Consider the following 19,475-nt stretch of genomic DNA (forward strand, 5'->3'; position numbering starts at 1 on the left):
TAACAAAAGAAAGAAGGTTTAAAGAGAGTTTAAAATATGTATGACTTAGAGGAGCATGGCTCATGTGGGTATATGGCCAGACATGTTGGAGGATAATTATTCTCTGAGGCAACATCTTCTGAAGATCTAAGTGTCAGTGCCAACACCTGCAAATAGCACACATTATGTCACACTACTCTTACAAAACAACGTATAATAACTCACTATAGAAGAGTGTTTGACAATAGATAATTGTCCCTAGAATATGCTTAGTTTCCAAACAAGGGCTCTCTTGTAATTCTATAGCAAGGTATCCATAACTGTATTCAGTACACAATTTCACATATCTGATAAAAATCAATAATTCAGCAAATAAATACATAACAGGGGGCTTTACCTGCTTATAATTTGGGTCAAACTCTGCAGAATATTAGAAATGTGAGAAAAAGCTGATTCATTTTTCACATATATTGAAAATAAATCAACAGGGGTCAGGAAATAACCCATGGATAAGCAGGGCGGTGACACCACACATCAGTCCCACACAATAGGGTTCCCTATGGTAACACCTACTTTAGGCTAAAGCCCCACAAAAATTTAGCATTGGATTTTTTTGTGCAGTATTTTTATTGAGTTTTTACTTTCTTTTGCTTCTTTTGCTTTTTCGTTCCCTATTAAATATACAGGAAGAATGTTTGCAATTCCTCAGCTACTGCTGTATTTTAAAAAACAGCTTTTCTGCAGCTCTTTTTTCCCAGCATTGTGTGGATGACACTGTAAAACATAAAGCAGCTAATTAAAGGGGTTGAAAAGCTTTTTAAGGCTAAGGCCTCAAGTAGGGAAACCACAGCCAAAAAAATGCTGCAGAAAAGACCACAGCATTGTGGTTTTTTCTGCATCATTTTTCAAATAAAATCAGTTTTCCTCTGCAGACTTTCTGCCTCTGTTATACCTATACAGAAATGCCAGCGCTGCCATACGTATAATTATGTGATTTACAAAAGGGAAAGTGTTTTTGAAATTGCAGCATTTCTGCTGCAGATTTTTTTTCTGCAATGTGTGGATCGCATAAGCCAGATTCCTATCCACTTTGCATTTCTTTTTTTGCCCCGATGTTTCTACAGTAGCTACAATGCTGTGTTTATGCAACCCGAGGGCTCGGCCTTAGGCCTACATTTACAATAAGGATTCTGAGCATCCCACTGTAAAAACATAAAACATTAAAAATGTATTATATTCATTGGGGGGATTAATCAAGATCGCCATATTGTACTTTGGTTGTTATGTCCCCTATGCCAGCAGAGGGCATGCTTTGCCTCATCATGAGTTAGGCACATCCTCTCGGCCTCCTTCACAGCTGCTAGCTAGCATAGATTTTGTCATTTACACCACTTTTGGTGGCATAAATGACGATAAGTGTGATGTAGAGGATAACCCTGCCCCCTGCCAAAAAATGGCAGTGATGTTTATTTAGAGAAAATTGATCAATCACATAAAAAAATATTATTGTTCAATGAAGTGTAACATGTAAGTGAACAATCATTATTGTGAGCTCTAGGATTACTAGCTTAATCATTTGTAAAATTTCTGTTTGGTATGTTTGGCTTGAGTGCTCCAGAACTAAATATTTAGTCACTGATGAGCCATTTTCACTGCCTGACAACAGACCATAAATATTTTTGGTCATTATATTTTAGGCAAAAAAAAAAATCATCAGTTGACTTTACCTTGCTTTTTTCATCTTTCAACTATTTCAACTATTGCATCATATATGGTTAAACGGGGTCTATCATTTCCCCCAGCTACTTTAAACAACTCCCATAGTACTGTAGATGCTGTTAGCAGAATGAAAACCTTCATATCTTTCTTAAGTTTCAGAGCCCCAGGGGTGCGTAGAAAAAGCACTTTTATTCTTTATTCACATGAGGATCTTGGAGCACAGGAGGAGTTCTCTTCTATTACTGAGCACCCCTGGACCATCACTAAATCCTGCACCCATCCTGCATTCAGCTAGTATCCATGGACAGTGTGACGATCAACTGACACTGGAAGGATCAAATCACACTGTCCAGGAGGAGTAGCTGAATGCAGAATGGGCGAGTTTAGTGATGATGTATCAGTGCTCAGTAATAGAAGAAAACTCCCCCTATGCTCCAAGATCCTCATTTGAATAAACAATAAAAGTGCTTTTTCTAAACATCTCTGGGGTTCTGAAACTTACAAAAGATATGTTTTTTATTCTTCTAACAACATCTACAACACTATGGGAGAGGTTTAAAGTAGGTGGGAGCAATGATAGACTCCCTTTAAAGAGGTTGTCTAGGCAAATTTTATATAGGCTGGCGGAATTGAAATTTTTTTTAAAAAAATCATACTCACCTGTTCATGACACTCCAGTGTCCTCCTAGCGCAGTTGGGTCCTGCTGCTCCAGCATCTTCTCAAATTGAAACTGCTCACTTTCTGTGACCTCCTAAATCCCTTCAACTGAAGCTGCTGATTGGCCTCAGCGGTCACGTGTGGCTAGAACTTCCGCCACAAGTCAACGCAGGACTGAGAGGGCTGGACCACGCTCAGAGGCACTGAAGAAAGGTGAGTATAATGGGGTTTTTTTTAAATCACCTCTCCCAGCCTATTTAAAAAATAAATGTATTGTCCATTTTTGTCTGGACTACCCCATTAAGTAGGAAACAGAACATTAACAGAAGTAGCTATCTGCTGTCAAGCCTTATTTTGCAGTGGCTGGGTAAAATTATGTTCTTTCTGAGTGACTAAGCTGCAATCTCAATACTTATGACAGGGCGTATGGGCCCCCTAAGGCTCCTGGGTGTGACTGCACCCTCTGCACCCCCTCAAGTTATGCCCCTGGCTATAAGGTTAGGTTCACACCTGCACCTGTATTTCACAAATCTGCTTACAAAATGCATTTTTATGCATTTCCAAAAATGGAACCTTACACTAGGTTCACACATGCTTATTGGTTTCCGTTCTTCGGGTCCCCAAGTGAACCTGAATGCATGTGTGAACCTAGTGTAAGTTTCCATTTTTGGAGGGGTACTAAATAGCATTATAGTGTTTGGGAGACAATAATGGAGAATTATCCTGTGTGTGTGTGGAGTGGGAACTAAGGAGCATACAGCGTGGAGGCACCATTATAACATGTGGAGGCAACAAATGGGCCACTAATGCCTTCCACATAGTATAATGCCATGTTAGTGCCTCCCACATAGCATAATACCATGTTAGTGCCTCGCATACAGTATAATGCCACATTACTACCCCCATACAGCATAATGTTCTTTAATGCCCCACACACAGTATAATGTCATGTTAGTGCCACCACACACACTATAATGCCATATAAGTGCCTCCCTATACAGTATAATGCCACATTAGTGCCCCCTACACAGTTTTATGCCATGTTAATAAACCCACATGTTATACTGCCACATTAGTGCTTCCCTACACAGTATAATGCCATGTTAGTCCCCCTACACAGTATAATGCCATTTAAATATCGGACATGTTCAGCTCAGACCTTTATCACAGTGATATAATTTTTACTTGTGAGTCTATGAACAGTTGCTGACTCTCTGCATCATCAGCAAGTATTGCTACTCTGTGTAGCAGTGCTAGGACTCTGCACTTCACCCATTGCAATATTTCATAGTGTATTTCATTAAACATTAAGAAAATACTATGTACCGGTACATTGAAGTTAGGCTTCAAGGCCTTGAGTTCACATTCTATTAGCAAAATGTATTAGTGACTATCCTTAGGGATCACAACAGTCAATCTAATTCACATACTTTTAAGATATTGCTATTTATATGTACTATTCATTTGGTGATGCTATTAAAAGCAAAAACTTTATATTTGGCTAGAATGATCCTGGTGCCCAATATCTAGAAAGGAAAAAGAAGATGTTAAAAACAGGAAAAAAGGATAGCCCTTTTTAACACATTCCTTCCCTAATGTTTTAACCTTTTGTAGCCAAAATAAGTTTGCCTTCCTCTTCAATGTGGTCATTTGGGAGTGGCACTGGAGTCTTGGCAAAAAACTTATGTCAAAGGAAATGTTCAGAGATTAAAATTGTGCATCCACCTGCATTACCCCTAGTAAACTTTCCTAGCCCAAGTTCAGGAAGGAACTATAAGCACATCCTTTACAAGTGAATAGATCTGAACTTTCATGGAGAATGCAATAAAAAGAACTAAACATAGAATACAAGTTTTCCGTAGCTGAACTTCAATCACCGCCTGCTAGGCACATTATTTACTGCAGTGACTGTTGGTTCCAATAACAGTGTCTGCCACATTAAACATAGCTGCAGAATGTGCTGTCTGCATTGTGAGCTGTCACTAAATGGGCTGTGTTCATGCCCTGCTCCACTGGGTAATTATGTGCAGAGAACATATTAGTATAACATAATAGACTAGTATATTTTATATATAATAAACGTGGGTTACGGATAAACAGTAAAGACACACAAGATAGGAAAAATCAACAAGTAGTAACGTAAAAGTCAAGCTGGCACTTATAGTTCTACATCATCTGGAAAGCCTAAGGTTGTCTAAGTGCAAAGTACTGTAATAGCAGATATGTGTCCATTCTCTTCAATGTACAGTGAATATGTTATTATTATATAGAAGTTATTTACAAGTTACATTACAGCTTTATACACCTAGAGATGCCGTACTACAACTGCTAACATAGTCTTAGTTATATAAGCAAACTAATGTTATATCCTAGGGTAGTACATTCATGTTTCTACATATACATCAGGGCACCCTTTATAATAATATACAGTACATGCAAGTAAAAACAGGTGATATCTAGATAACAGTGGTACTATATGTTCTAGGAAACATCCGCCGCTTACATAGCACTCACATATATATACGTATATATAATTATATACTAAGGACAGGAGGATCCTGTCAGTCAAAGCCTCCACCCACCTTCACCACATCGTCATTCAGGTGCTTAGGGTCTCTGTTGACCAGGTTGATCTCCTTGGTGTGGACATCTTTCTCATTGAAACTGTCATCTGCCATGACCTTGTTGTTGGGTTTATAGATGTTGCCTTGGTCTCGGATGATGGGAGTAGTGTACAGGACACCCTGGATGTAGCACAGCAGCGATGGGAAAGAGAGACAAGAGGAAGAAAAGAAAGAAAAGACTTTTAACAAATGAATAGCATAGATGGGAGGCAGCAGCTACTTGTCAGTATGAGCAGAGAAACTTCTCCAGCACTGTTACTAGTAAGGCTTGGTATATAAGAGATTCCCTGCACAACACCACACCCCTCTGTACCAGAGCACCATCTCTCTCCAGCAGGGGTCATCACATCGGGAATATTCCTCATTCCTCGGGGATTCCGAGCCCCCTCACCCCTCCCAAAAAGGCAATCCCTGCCTGTCACACCCTCAGAGTTTCCATGTGTAGCAAGAATTTTAGCACATATCTCCAGCTATTAACCCTTATATTCCCCCTAGAAAAGTCTGCAGCTTATGTGTCAGAAGGACAACTTATTCAAAGAAGAAACCAGAGGAAATCTTCCATTGAAATGGAAAAGTTTCCTTATTTCTTTATAGGTCACTTAAAACCACAATAACTTCAAAGACACTTCAGACCACAGATACATGGTGAGAACTGTCACTGACACAACTGACCTGAGTCTAAATAAGGCTGCGTTCATATTTGTGTTATCAATTCTGTTGTTCTGCTCCCAAGATGGCAATGCATCAGAAATAATATCAAAGATGTAAAAGTGACTGACGTTCTAGGTCTGTCATGTAATGGACAATTGCACACCAGCAGCGCCCAATTGAGTATAATGGAGACTCATTTTACTGGCCAACATGGAGAAGCCTGATGTGCTATTTTGTTCAGTTATTTTGATGTAATCTATAGTAGAGGTCCTGAACATAGTCTAAGCAGTGTCACATTGGGATACATTGGGTTATACTGGAGAAATTGATGCAAAGGGTCTCACTGTCACATATTGATCATTTGAGTAAGCCACAATGCTTTCTAAAGAGCTGCTAAAGCATTCCAGAATTTACTAAACCACGCACAATTGCTGAAGGAGAGAAACATAACAGATACGGGTTTGACTGTGTATACACCGGCCTGTTGCGACTCTCACAGGATTGTATTTAGTTTTCAGTGGTATCAAATAGCGGTAAAAGCATACCTGCTATCAAATATGTGTTAAGGTTTAACCAGGTGATTTGTTCACATCTAATCCACAAAACAACACTACATGTAGCACTCTGTAAAATAGTGGACAATGTGATGGAACCCAATGAATTTATTAAAAGTGAATGGGGTCCATCTAGTGCTGTTGGTGTCCATTATGTAACAAAGCAATCATAGCTTGATGTAGGTTTTTTGCTCCTATGAGAGAATAGTAAAACGAACCCCTATTCTAGGGAAAGTTCTGAGTCCCAGAGGTGCTGTACATACCCATCAGACATCTATGGAACATCCTATGTATATGCTTTCCTAAATACCAAATGGGAGTTCTCCTATACAACCAAATATATAGATAAATGCACAGTCCCAGTTACAGCTTTTCATAACCAACCCTCATGTCCATGTCCAAGCAACAGTACTCAGAAAATTATGGCTGTCTTATTACTGCCAGGACAAGGCTAACCACAGAGTGACCATTAGAATATCAGCTATAGTATCCCCATAATAATGCAAGCCAAATGGAATTCAAAACAGTGGCAGTCACAAGGCCCCCATAAGATATATTACCTACATAGCCATGCCAGCAATAAGACCTGCAAATCTATACTAGCAACAGGGCTCACAATCATGGGGCCACCATAACTTTATTAGGCACACTACACACACAACACTGCCACTCACAGCACCACCATGACAATGTCATTTAACACATGTCCATTACATAACAGGATATAGAGCCAGTACTTTGCACCCTATATCACTGCCAGACACAGAACCTTTAATATTTGAGTTAAAGGGGTAGTCCCATAACAAGGATCCTATCTATACTGCTAGTTTATGGGGATATAAGACTTTTCCTAAATACATTGCTTTATCAAAACTGCTTTGTTTGCCCACTATCTTAATTTATTCACTTCATTGTTGACACTGGCACTTGGGATTACCTGCTCATTTGTCAAGTGACTCTCAGGGGGGAGGGAGGGGCTGACAAGCAACGGAGCTCCTCATACAGGGGAGGGGGAGGTGAGAGCTCCGGGATTACTGTGCTGTCTATCTTCAACATTTCCACTTATCAGCCGGTTTAATTGAATTTGGCTAATAAGGGCTGAGATAAGGAGTCCGTTACCTCTGTATGTAATGCAAGCTGACTCAAATCCAGCTCTGCTACATCAGTTTCCACATCAGCGTCATACTGTGGATCATAGCAGATAGCAGAGCAAGTGAAACCCCACCCACCAATGTGTGAGAAATCCAGGAAGTGAAGAGAGTACAGAGCCTTCAGGCTGCAAAACAAGAGTTATGGGAATACCCCTTTAACTTGCCTTATTATCAGTTATAATGCCCCTGTTACTGTCAGCCACAAGCCCTTTCTTTCCCAGGCCAGCTTGCTGGCTCTTATAAAAGCACATACAGGGCAGTGGCTTGGTGTGTAGCACTTTCAGTTGAGGCCAGTCCCTGATAATCTGACATTTGTTTCTCAGTAGAGGCAGCAGGGAGTGGGGAGTGCCTTCACAATAGTACATACTTGGGTTCACACGCTCCTACATGTGCAATTAGATGTGGAATAAGGATAAAGAACCACTCCCTGCTGCTACTACTGAGCCACCAATGTTAGGGTGAAAGCGTCGGCACTAAATATATAATAGTGGCATCTTCAATATTACAATGCACATGGGCAAGTAGAAGTTACACCCACAAGAGCTCTGAAAAGGCAAAAGACTCATGCATATCAAACATAAGAGCACTATTGCAAAAAACAATTTTACAGCCGTTTCAAATAGCACGCTCCCATAGAAATGAATGGACGTAGCCGGCACACGGGGGTTAAGCTGCCGGCTGCTGGCAAAGTCTGCGTGCCGGCCAGTTCCATTCATTTCTATGCGAGCGTTCTATTCGAAACGGCTGTTTCGAATAGTGTTCGCTCATCTCTAATAGTTAGCTCCAAGGGGATGTCCGAGTTCTCAAATACTTGGGCAGGTCCAGGATATGATGCAAATTAATACACCATATCTACCTTTCTTTATTTCCACCACTTCCAGTATATTGAGTCATCAGCGTTATTACATCTGTTTACATGGTTGTAGAGGGGAGGTTACTTATTACATGCATCAACCATGCAGCAAATCACTGGACTCACCACAAATGCCATATACCACTTGTGTCAGTGATTGGTAGTAGTACGTAGTGATGTGTGTGTATATGGACCCCTCCACATTGCAGCCATATAATGAAATCCTGGTGGATGGAACGGAAAAGCAGAATCTTCCTGCTCTGAAGTAGAGATGAGCGAGCCGGCTCAGAATGACCTCGAGCAAATTTCCCAAAAGATTTGTGTTCACCTGAGCACAAAACATTTGGGGCTCATCACCTGGAACCGGAAGTGAAATTATTATACTCTGGAATCTTTTCACACCCTTGAAGTATAATAAGAGGTAGCCCAGGAGAGAGTTAACAAACATTTACGCGCCTTCCCTCACTTCTTCTGGATCTCCTCACAGTATCTAACACTTTCTCTGTCTCCTGGATGATGTCATACACCTGGGGTCACCGTTGAGGCCTTTGAATGGGCCTCAGCACTCACATGGGGCATGCTGACCATCATGATGCACTCATGTGAAGAGACCCTTCTAATTGTACTAGCGAATAACCCACAAATAGCACAATGATCACACACTCCATTCCATATTTGGAATAAAAATGGCTGCATCTCCACAAAAAAATACAATACTACACAGCAGAAGAAGGACTATACATTAAGTATGAGATATATGAAATACATTTAGATGCTGGTACTTAATTTAAAGATCTAGAGCATCTATCTCAGGAAATGCAGGTTTGGATTACCCCCTCCTATATTAGGTAGGTTAACCTTGAGAATGCCTTCCGCAGAAAATGCAGTTATGTCACCAAATAGGCTTGCATGGCATACCTGGCAACAATAGAAGACTGTTATCTGTCTGAGAGCACTTTAGACGTGTAGAGATACCTGGGTTCACAATCATGCACCTTGTAGAACTTGGGAAGATAGCTTATAATTGTTTACTTGCCAAAATGTCAATTGCTATGGTGGTGTCAAAGTGGGCTTTCTTGCCCAACCCATTCCTTTACTTCAACAGTATTAGTACGTGAGGGGAGGAGGGAAAACTCTTGACAGATTTGTTTTAAGGTTAGTGCAATTCACTAAATCTATGAGACTATACTGAAATGTATTTATGGCTATACAGTATGAGACATCTTTGTGTCTGCTGATATAGAGAGTCAATAAACTGGGAAATATCTAAAGGACTTACAAAGTGAGGTACATTTACATGCATGCACGTTCACATTTCACATAAACATTTATTTTTGATGATTGTATTTGCAATCTATGGTCCACTTTATACTCACTGCTCCATCACTTCCTTTACATGGGTGAAACCAGCGACAGAATACCCCAAGGGTAATGTAGTAGATAAACCGCTCTGTTCACAGCCATAGAGCCCCTGTAATAGCACTGGCGACAAAGCAGATCTACAGCTGTAGTGAAGAAGACTACAATCTCAAGTTCAATGATTTCATTATTAGCAAGGACTAACAAGGACCATGGGCCATGAATTATCCTTCTTTTGCAATTGTAGATATAGAAATATAAACCATAATTTGCGCTTATTTTGATTCAGAAATTCCACAAAGTGAAAAATGTCAGACTCCATCTCAGCCATATAACAGATCATTGATCTATCTTCTTGAGAAGATAGATCGATGTCTGATGTGTGCCTGAAGAGGTGTATTCATTTATATACTTTTTTTTTTCTAGTAAAATGAAGGACATCATGATGGAAACCCACAGTACCTTATAATAGCAATAGGTTCCGATTGGCAGTAATTGGGTCTGTCATGATATGTCCTGGCATTGCCATTAACTATAACAAAAGAGAAAACCGGAAATACAAGCACAAATGTGAATATAATCTTCAAACAGATTGTCTAGGATTATGTAGAACTGTTATTAGCATTCATATTCTCCATGTCTAATACTTCCTGTCATTGAAAAAGATAATTGGTCAAACAACTATACTGGAATGGATAATCTTTGGCAGAAACTTTCTTGCATGTCTCTACAACATGCTGGACAAATATCTATTGAAATGACAGGGACCTACTGATGGATCCATTTAAGCCTACGGATGTGCTGAACTAAGTGTCATTTACAGTCCTTTTATAGTCCTTTCAGGCTGTGAGACAGGCTTGTTGCTTGTCATTGAGACAATGCCATTCTCCTATACTCCATACACATCCAACTACACTCATTTCCTTCCGTATATAACAGAATGTAGTGCACTGTGCCCTGCACCCTGTAAATTCACATTTGTTTTCTCTTTTCCTGTGAATTTTGTCTTCTATAATGAAAGCCTTTACAAAAACCTTGATGAAGATCCAAGAAGCCCACCCTGGCTAAACCTTCTTACATAGAAAATAGAGCCGAAGAGCCTGCCTAATAATCTTGCTAACCAAACCTACATGAAATTGGGAAGTTGAGGGTGTAAAGCTCCATACTTCCCCTTAATGGCGGCAGAATGGGAGAGTGAAAAAAAAAAAAATCAGGGGAATTTATTAACACATTTATGCCAGTTTCCTGACATGATTGTAATGTATTCAGGGAAATTTTTTGAGATTGATATAGGAATCCCCATCTTAATAAATTACCCCATTGAAGCAACTCTATGTATCATTCAACTCTATTTTGTTTTTGATGAGTTGGAGATACTAAAACTGTAGTCATTCAAAATGAAAATATATCCATATATGTAATGTATACCATCACGACTGGAACACAGAGATCCATTCTTAGGATTTACTTTTCCTGTCAGTTCTAGGACATTGTCAAGAACCTATCTATAGCTATATTACATAAGGCTGTGTTCACATCTGCATTAGAGATGAGTGAACACTATTTGAAACAGCTGTTTCGAATAGCACGCTCCCATAGAAATGAACGGACGTAGCCGGCACGCAGGGGGTTAAGCGGCCGGCCGCCGGCAAAGTCTGCGTGCCGGCCGCTTCCATTCATTTCTATCTGCATTAGAGACACATCAAAGATTTAGCAACATCACACACAAAAAAGTAGAATCTCACCACACTATTGGGTCTCAGAAAAAAATTGGACAGAAACTGAACAGAAAGTGTTTCTTTTCTGTATTTTCACTTGTGCCTCATAAATTTTACAATATATGGCTTAGGCTCCATGTAGCTAGTTGCAGCAAAAAAGTGCTGCTGAAAAGACTGTGGCAGAAATGCATTGTGCTTTTTTCCCCAGTGTTTTTCACAGAAAGTCCGCAGAGTTTTCCTCTGCAGACTTTCTGCCCCTATTATATCTATGAGGAAAACTATAACATTTTCGCAGGTATAATTGACTTGCTGCAATTTTCAAAAATTTAAGTATTTGAAAATGCAGATTTTCCACTGCAGATTTTTTTTGCAATGTGTGGATGGGATTAGCCAGAATCCCATTTACTTTGTAGGTACTGTAAAATGCTGCATGTTCACAACATAGAGCTCCAGCCTGAGGCCCGATTCAAGTCTGCATTCAGTATTCTGTTCATGAAGACCACTTGGGGACCCCCGAACGGAACACCAAACACATTGACAAGCGGTGAACTTCTGAAAGCCCATACGGAGAGAAAAGTACTTCATGAACTACTTTTCTCGCCGCATGATTTGTGTGGACAACGCGCGGAAAACACACAGACACCATTATAGTCTATGGGGTCCGTGTGCTTTCATTGCTCACCACTTGTGAATGTAATCGGTATTCTATTCGGGCGTCTCCAAGCGGGCCCCATACAGAATACCGAATGCAGATGTGAACCAGGCCTTACATAGCAGTTCTAGAACACATAGTACACATCATCATGAGGTCATATAGAACCATATACATGTCAGATTGTGAACACGAGAGAAAATGTTACATTTGTCATAGAGAACATATAAATCTACAGTATATCTGCAGTGTTGGTACTTACACCAAACAGTTTTTTATTTGGTTAAACAAGTCACTGTTTTTCCAGTTACCAAAAGCACAATGGCTCCTTTATTGGGAATTAAAGTTTGTGAAACACTGAACCACTCCACCACTATGCTGTAAATATCAGACGCCAAGTCAGATGGTTACATCCTACTGCCAAGATATGATTTCTGTAAGATTTCTACACATCAGTACCCAGCACACTGTACAATAAAAATGCACAAACAGCCACATTTTGGGCGTTGTTCTACATAATAATGGGTAACTTTTATGTGGGAGTAATTCAATAGTATAGAAAGGATATTCCGTTATGTTGGAAGATACAGAATGCATCATGACCACAGGCTGGATCATAATGCACGTGTAAGCTGCCATAAACAGCTCCTTACTTTGCTTCATTGGGTAAATCTGCAACCTTATGATCAGAAAATAATAATAATAATAATAATAATAATGCAACAGCCACTTGTGAATTCTGGTAATAATGTATATTATGGAGTTGTCGTATATGTAGATCATTCATGCACAAAGTTACCGAGTTCACTAGATTCTAGATTTTTACAAAAACATTCTTTGCTATTTTCCAATGTGTTTGATTTAATACCTAACTCTTTTATGCTTCCTAATAACACGATGTTTACAGGATATGTCATTTCTCTGTAAATGTTTTATTATTTTGCAGGCCTTAGATCCCCTTTCATGTTTTCACAAGTTGGAAATTCTTGGCAGATTAAACTATCCACCATTGGCAGACACCCTCTTCAATACTTCAGTACAAGGCATGCTTTAGGTTGAAACAAGTGACAGTTACCAGAACAAGGTACCTCTTATTACCTGCACACAATAGCCTCTAGAGTGGATAGAGATTCACAAGTGGACACATTTAATACGAACGTGTGGATTTATGGAGGAGGTATGCCTGGTACAGGAGGAATGGCAATGTGTGTTATCCAGGTGTTGGATGACAGGGTGCCAATAAGTCACTCTGCCTTGTTACACCTTTGGTTAAAGTTTGTATCTGTGTAAATAATCCGCATACAACATATGTCCTGGGGGGGGGGGGGGGGGGTTGGGGTGAAGCTGGGAGAGTCACTGGTGGAGAAGTACTTGGGTGAATTTGTAGATCATAGATTAAATTACATCATGTAATGTCAATCCGCTGCTTCTAAGGCCAGCAGAATATTGTTATGTATTAAAAGGAGTATGGACTCACAGGACGGGGATCTAATATTACCACTTTATCAATCATTGGTGCGGCCCCATCTGGATTTTGCAGTTCAGTTCTGGGCACCAGTATATAGAAAGGATGTTCTAGCATTGGAAATTGTTGAACGGAGGGCCATAAAACTGATAAGGGGCACGGAGGACCTCAGTTATGAGGAGAGATTAAAGGAGTTACATCTGTTTAGTCTGGAGAAGAGATGTTTAAGAGGAGATATGATAAATCTATATCAATATATAAATGGCCCATACAAGAAATATGGGGAAAAGCTGTTTTATGTGAAAACCCCTCAATAGCTAAGGGGGCACTTTCTCCGTCTAGAGATAAAAAAATGTAATCTCAATAGCTAACAAGTCTTCTTAACTGTAAGGACTGTGAATCTGTGGAATAGCCTACCCTAGGAGCTGGTCACAGTGGTCGCAGCTTCAAAAAAGGATTGTATGCCTTTTTGGAGCAAATTGCCTTGATGGATTTGGAAAGGTATAGACTGTCATGACTTTTCCCATCCCCTGGTTGAACTTGTTGGACAGATGTCTTTTTTCAATTACACTAGCTATGTAACTATGGTTAATGTCATAATACATAGGCCCCATAAAAGTGTACCTTGTTTTGCTTTTCAAGGATGTCTGCCCTATGTTTTATTAAATAGATAATAATGTCTGTTGCTGACATTTACTCTTCTGCAAAGAGAGAAAAAAAAATCTACTCTCAGGTCCCATATAGCAGAAAAGCAGTTTTTTTTATTGTTGTAGATTTTGCTGTGTTTTTTTCATCCAAAACCAGGAGTAGATTGAACAGTATGGAAGAAGTATAAGTACTTACTTTGCATTTCCCACTCCTTTTATAGCCACTCATGGGTTTGGCTCAAAAAACCACAGCAAAATCTGCTACAAAAAATTGTTTTTTTGCAACATGGGATTTTAGCCACAGTTCCTGAATCTAGACATCTGTATTCAGTATATTGGTCTTTTCAGCAAGAATACTAAGTCTACAGTAAGTGTCCTAGAGCCAATACCTATACAGTAATGGATAAAATAACACAATAACTGCCACCCCTATGCAATAGTGGAACTGTTACAGGACATCTCTGATTCACTGAGTCCTTTGTTCAGAAGCACAGTATTTAAAGGGATTTTCTGGTTTGTTTTTTTAAGTAGCCTTAAGACATTGTCACTATGATGTGCCAGCATACTTTTCTAATTCTCCTTCAATGATGACATGCCATACATGCACTCCTGACCACTGTAGCAACTCACTGAAAGTAATTGGGTTTTGTGGTTCCATATAGTTTCAGGGCAAGAAATTTTTGTTGCCCTTTTAGCTGTATGTGTATGGCATCTTATCATTGCTGGACAGATAACAGACAGGCAGGACCTTTTTAGAGACCTTGGACAACCACTGTAAGTCCTCTATAAAAACCTATTAGGTTGGAAATCAATGGCAGTCCCAGATTACAGACTAGACCAATATGATCTTCTCACATATAATTATAACAAATCATAAGATCATTTTTGCTAGATTTTTTGAACCATTATCAGTGTAGTGGTGTAAGATGAGGACATGTAATAAAAATAATGATATTTGTTAATAATAATAATAATAATAGTTATTATTATTATTAATGAACCATTCTGACAGGTACTAAATCAGCTCAGCATATAGGAGCCTTGGTAACTGAAATGGTTTTGCATTACTATTTGCATTTCCAATACACTGATTTTTGTAAAAAAATATTATGTAAACTCCTTCGCCAGCTGTGGATTTCTATGAAGCAACAAAGCTAAGCTTTGTGTAATGATCCCACTTGGCATTAAAGTGCAAAGGTCTTGACAGTTTACTTGAAACAGCATATCCATGTTATAAGCTACACCACAGCTAAACAAATTTCATTGCATTCCTTCTGTAACGTACAGTGTCATATTTTATGTGATAATTTGTATACTGGAAAATTAGAATTCTTTTACCAAAAAATAGAAAAATATCATTATCAAGTGGAAAAATCATTGTATCCATATCCTTGACTACAGGAAAACTAGTCCCGCTGGTGAAGTGAGAAAGGAAATACAAGAAACAATATAAGTCACATTCCCAAACAGCCAGGTGTCATTGTTGGGCTCATGTCTTATTCATGTTTATATATTGGCTATAAGGAACATAAATGGTCTTGTAATCTACTGAAATACTCTTTTATTTTTCCCAGTAAAGAAGAGACACTGTACTGTGCTCAAGCCTAGACTGTCCCATCAAGGGAATAGAATGTTCTCCAGAGGGCCAAGGGACGAATGAAATAACAACACCTGGTCATAGTGGAGTAGATAAAATACAGAAGGGAATAAACTACATGAAACTGGACACTTTTTTGGATTACTGGAGGGTCTTGAGTCAGTCAAAAAGTAGACATGTACTAATATTTTTGTATAGTTAGATGGTGGAGCCTAAGAACATTTTGAAACTATGTCATAGACTGGCACAATCTCAGAGTACTGCAGTCTGGTTGCTGTAGGGTTTACTAGATATTCCCATTTGGTCCTAAAATAATGTAGTCAACATGACAGACTTCCCTCAGACTTGGCTTTTGTGTGAATATGTGTTTGTATGTATCAGGTATTGTGTAAGCATTCAAACTGCTGTGAAACTACAACTCCCAACATGCTCCATTCACTTCCATGGGAGTTCTAACAACAGTAGAGCAAGTATGCATGCTGAGAGTTGTAGTTTTACAACAGCTGGAGTGCCAAAGGTTGCAGTATAAGCTATTATGTTTCTAATTTTATCCATGGAAATATAAAATATTTTTTAAGCAGTAAAAATAGCATACATATAATACCTGTAACTGCTAACTAGAATATTTTTATCATATTAATACCATGTAAAATATCCTTTCCCAAGTTTTGTGGCCTAGCTCCACAAAGGCAACAGGAAAGACCTCTACTAGTTTTGAGCTATAGTGGGCAACGTGAATCTCAGAGGCCTCATGTAGTACTTGGATGACCTTATTGTGGCACCTGGCTCATCCCTTTCATCTCTACAGTTACACAAGGTAGCATACAATGCTCAAGGAGTTGTGAACTAACAGATTATTACAATATATCTTCTTCACATCCCACAATTATAAATTTCATTGATCAAGTTCTGACTTGATACTGACTTCTTGACATGGGCATTGATTTTCTGCCATATAGGTTTGACTACAGAGACTCAGATTATACCAGGTTCACACCTGCCTCCCGGCCTCCATTATGCAGGTTTCCGTTTCCTGCCCAAAACTGGGCAGGAGACGGAAACCTGCAGGCATTTTTCAAACCCATTCATTTGAATAGGTTTGAAAATTGTCTGGCCATGAGCGCCGGTGAGCGTTTTATGCTCTCCACAGCTAAACTGTTTTTTTTAACCGGACACAAAGTCGGACATGCAGGACTTTGTGTCCGGTTTAAAAAAAAACGGTTTCGCCGCGAAGAGCCCAAAACGCTTACCGGCAGTAACAGCCGGAGGTGGTCTGTCAGGTTTCCGACAGACGGAGATCGGGCACATGTGAACGAGCCGTAAGCGAGACCCACATCAATCCTGGCGAACAGGTCCTTAACTCTCTTTTGCATAAAGTAGTCATACAGTCATCTACCATAATGGAGAATGACATACTGATAGGGAATTTAGACTGTGAGCCCTACTTGGGACAGTAAGCAATAGCAATATCTGTAAAGCGGTGTGGAATATGTTGGAGCCATATAAGCAACCAAAATATAGAAAGAAGTATTGACTGCAAACTATAAGTACAGTCACTTCTTCACTACAGAACCTTAAATATAAAGTATAACTCACTGAGGGAGTCTACAGCCAAATCAAGGTCCCACATAATATGCTAGCTTGGCCACCATTGACTATACTGACTATACAAATATAAACTACATTATAATATCATTTAACAAGGTAGTCTCTGACGACTGATCGCTGATCTCTGTGCACCATAAATGCTGAGATTCTTCATTGCACCCTTTTAGCTTTAATATTCAAGGGCATGTTCAAACCTTCCCTTATACTGTATATGTCAAACATTTTGATAGTTGTAATAGTAAGCAATCCTCCTAGGTTGTAGTGATTCACTGTACCAAATTTAATAGAGGATTTATCCACATGTGTAATCTTGTTTGCCAGCACAGGCCTGAGATCAGTTCTTGGGCACCACCACAACAGCCATTATGTGTTTAAGTAAACTTTATTTAAACCACAGGGTAAACATTTCAGTAAACTGTTCATACTGTACAGCCTTTTTAGACTACACTTTTTGCGCCTATCTATCTATCTATCTATCTATCTATCTATCTATCATCTATCTATCATCTATATCTATCTATCATATCTATCTATCTCCTATCTATCTATCTATCTATCTATCTATCTATCTATCTATCTATCTATCTCTCTCCTATCTATCTATCTATCTATCTATCTATCTATCATCTATCTATCTATCTATCTATCTATCTATCTATCATACTATTTATTTATACAGAACCACACAATGTATATGCATAACATGTGCATTTACGTCAAGCAAAAAAAAAAAAGACTAACCTGAGGCATTGGAAGGATGTATTAAAACCTCGCCCATAAATGGTAGGTGAGGGCTTATATTCTAGTACTGTGAAAGCATGTTAGCAAGTGTCATACAATGCTAGTGCACTGTTCATGATCATAAACTGAACCATATACCAATTAAAGCAATATCATAACAACAAATCTTTAATTAACATTTCCAGACTCCTCTCACTAGTACCAGTGAACTGAATCCACCTCAATCCTCCCTCTGTGGAAAAGGGAGAGGCAGAACTACTATGTTTCTCCTATAAAATGGACTTTGAAGGATTGCAGGGAAGGTCAGCATTGCCAATGATACCCTGTAATTTACTTTCCTCACAAATCTCACTGTTTTTTCCACTCCCACAGTCTGAGGTCACTCTCCGCATATATTCTCCTAAATATAACTGAATTTGCTATGAGGATATAGTACACCTGAGTAAAATGAGCTTTTCCCAGATTGCTTTTCGTTATAGCAATAGGTACAAGAATGCCACGCTGAATCCACACAGAATAAATACTCTGTCAAGAGAGCCAAACTTGCATTCCGTTCTCTACTCCCCCAAGCACAGTTATTATTACTTAAATATATTTTCAAGGAGGTAACAACCCAACGTCAGGCATATCAGCTGAAAATGATCCTGCACAGGGCAGTACCAGCTAGAAAACTCCAAATTGCACTACAAAGCCCTGATAATCTGCACATTTTCATGTCATCAACTCATTTGTAGATTATTTTCATTTTATTATGTGACAGGTATATATAAATGTAAAAATCCCAAGAGTTTTCCAAAGACAGTGTCTATCTGAGTAACTTACAGGAACTCCCATGCTAAAGAAGACAGACTATGTGCACATGCACTGAGCAGTCCTACCTCTTCATCTATGTATTTGCCACCAGACATGCTGTCCCTCAGTTGCCAGAAGTTCTGATTGAGATTTTGGTGAGGTATGATTTAAGGGAGGAAGATCCTGCATTGTGTAAAGGCACAGCTAGCAAAGGAGGGGAAGGAGGTGGCTGAGAGCATGATTGTTGCTGGCCCACTTCCAATGTTTGTTCTGCTTGGTTTTGGCTTAGATGACAGCCGCGTTGAACTCAGACACATCCCTAGGGCTCATGAAAAACCAGAAAAAGAAATAAGGTGCTGTGAGCCACAAAATTTTTCATCCTCAATAAAGCTCTGATACATACATATGTACGCTTTGACTCATCTGGCTGGCACATTACATATTTCACCTAAATAGAAAAGTCACCACTGTGAATTGTTAAACATGCTATCTATGTCAGTATGTGGCATAACAAAAAGAAGAAGTGGTACTCACCTCTCTGCTCCCCTGGCAATCCAGTACTGACTTTATGACAATCTTCCCAGTCTCTGATTACATGGCCACAGTGTATGCTTGCATCGCTGCTCCAATCACTGAGTCACAATGGAAGTTATATGGCACATGATCCCTGCAGCAATTGGTTGTTTTTTAGCATTTGCATGCTGGCT

The 19,475-nt window shown here is 39.3% G+C and overlaps 1 protein-coding gene across 1 annotated transcript in view; it reads right to left on the reverse strand.

Annotated features, from left to right (window-relative positions):
• The window catches only part of CAV1 (caveolin 1), a 41,204-nt gene extending 22,199 nt beyond the window's left edge, over window positions 1-19,005 (reverse strand). The window contains exons 1-2 of the mRNA XM_075274191.1: window positions 18,855-19,005; window positions 4,939-5,100 (exon numbers count right to left, since the gene is read on the reverse strand). Coding sequence (XP_075130292.1) covers window positions 4,939-5,100; window positions 18,855-18,884 — 192 coding nt within the window. The 5' untranslated portion in view covers window positions 18,885-19,005. The remainder of the gene's footprint in view (window positions 1-4,938; window positions 5,101-18,854) is intronic.
• Window positions 19,006-19,475: the final 470 nt, after the last annotated feature.

This window comes from Leptodactylus fuscus, chromosome 5 (assembly GCF_031893055.1).
Source record: "Leptodactylus fuscus isolate aLepFus1 chromosome 5, aLepFus1.hap2, whole genome shotgun sequence".
Lineage (NCBI taxonomy): Eukaryota > Metazoa > Chordata > Amphibia > Anura > Leptodactylidae > Leptodactylus > Leptodactylus fuscus.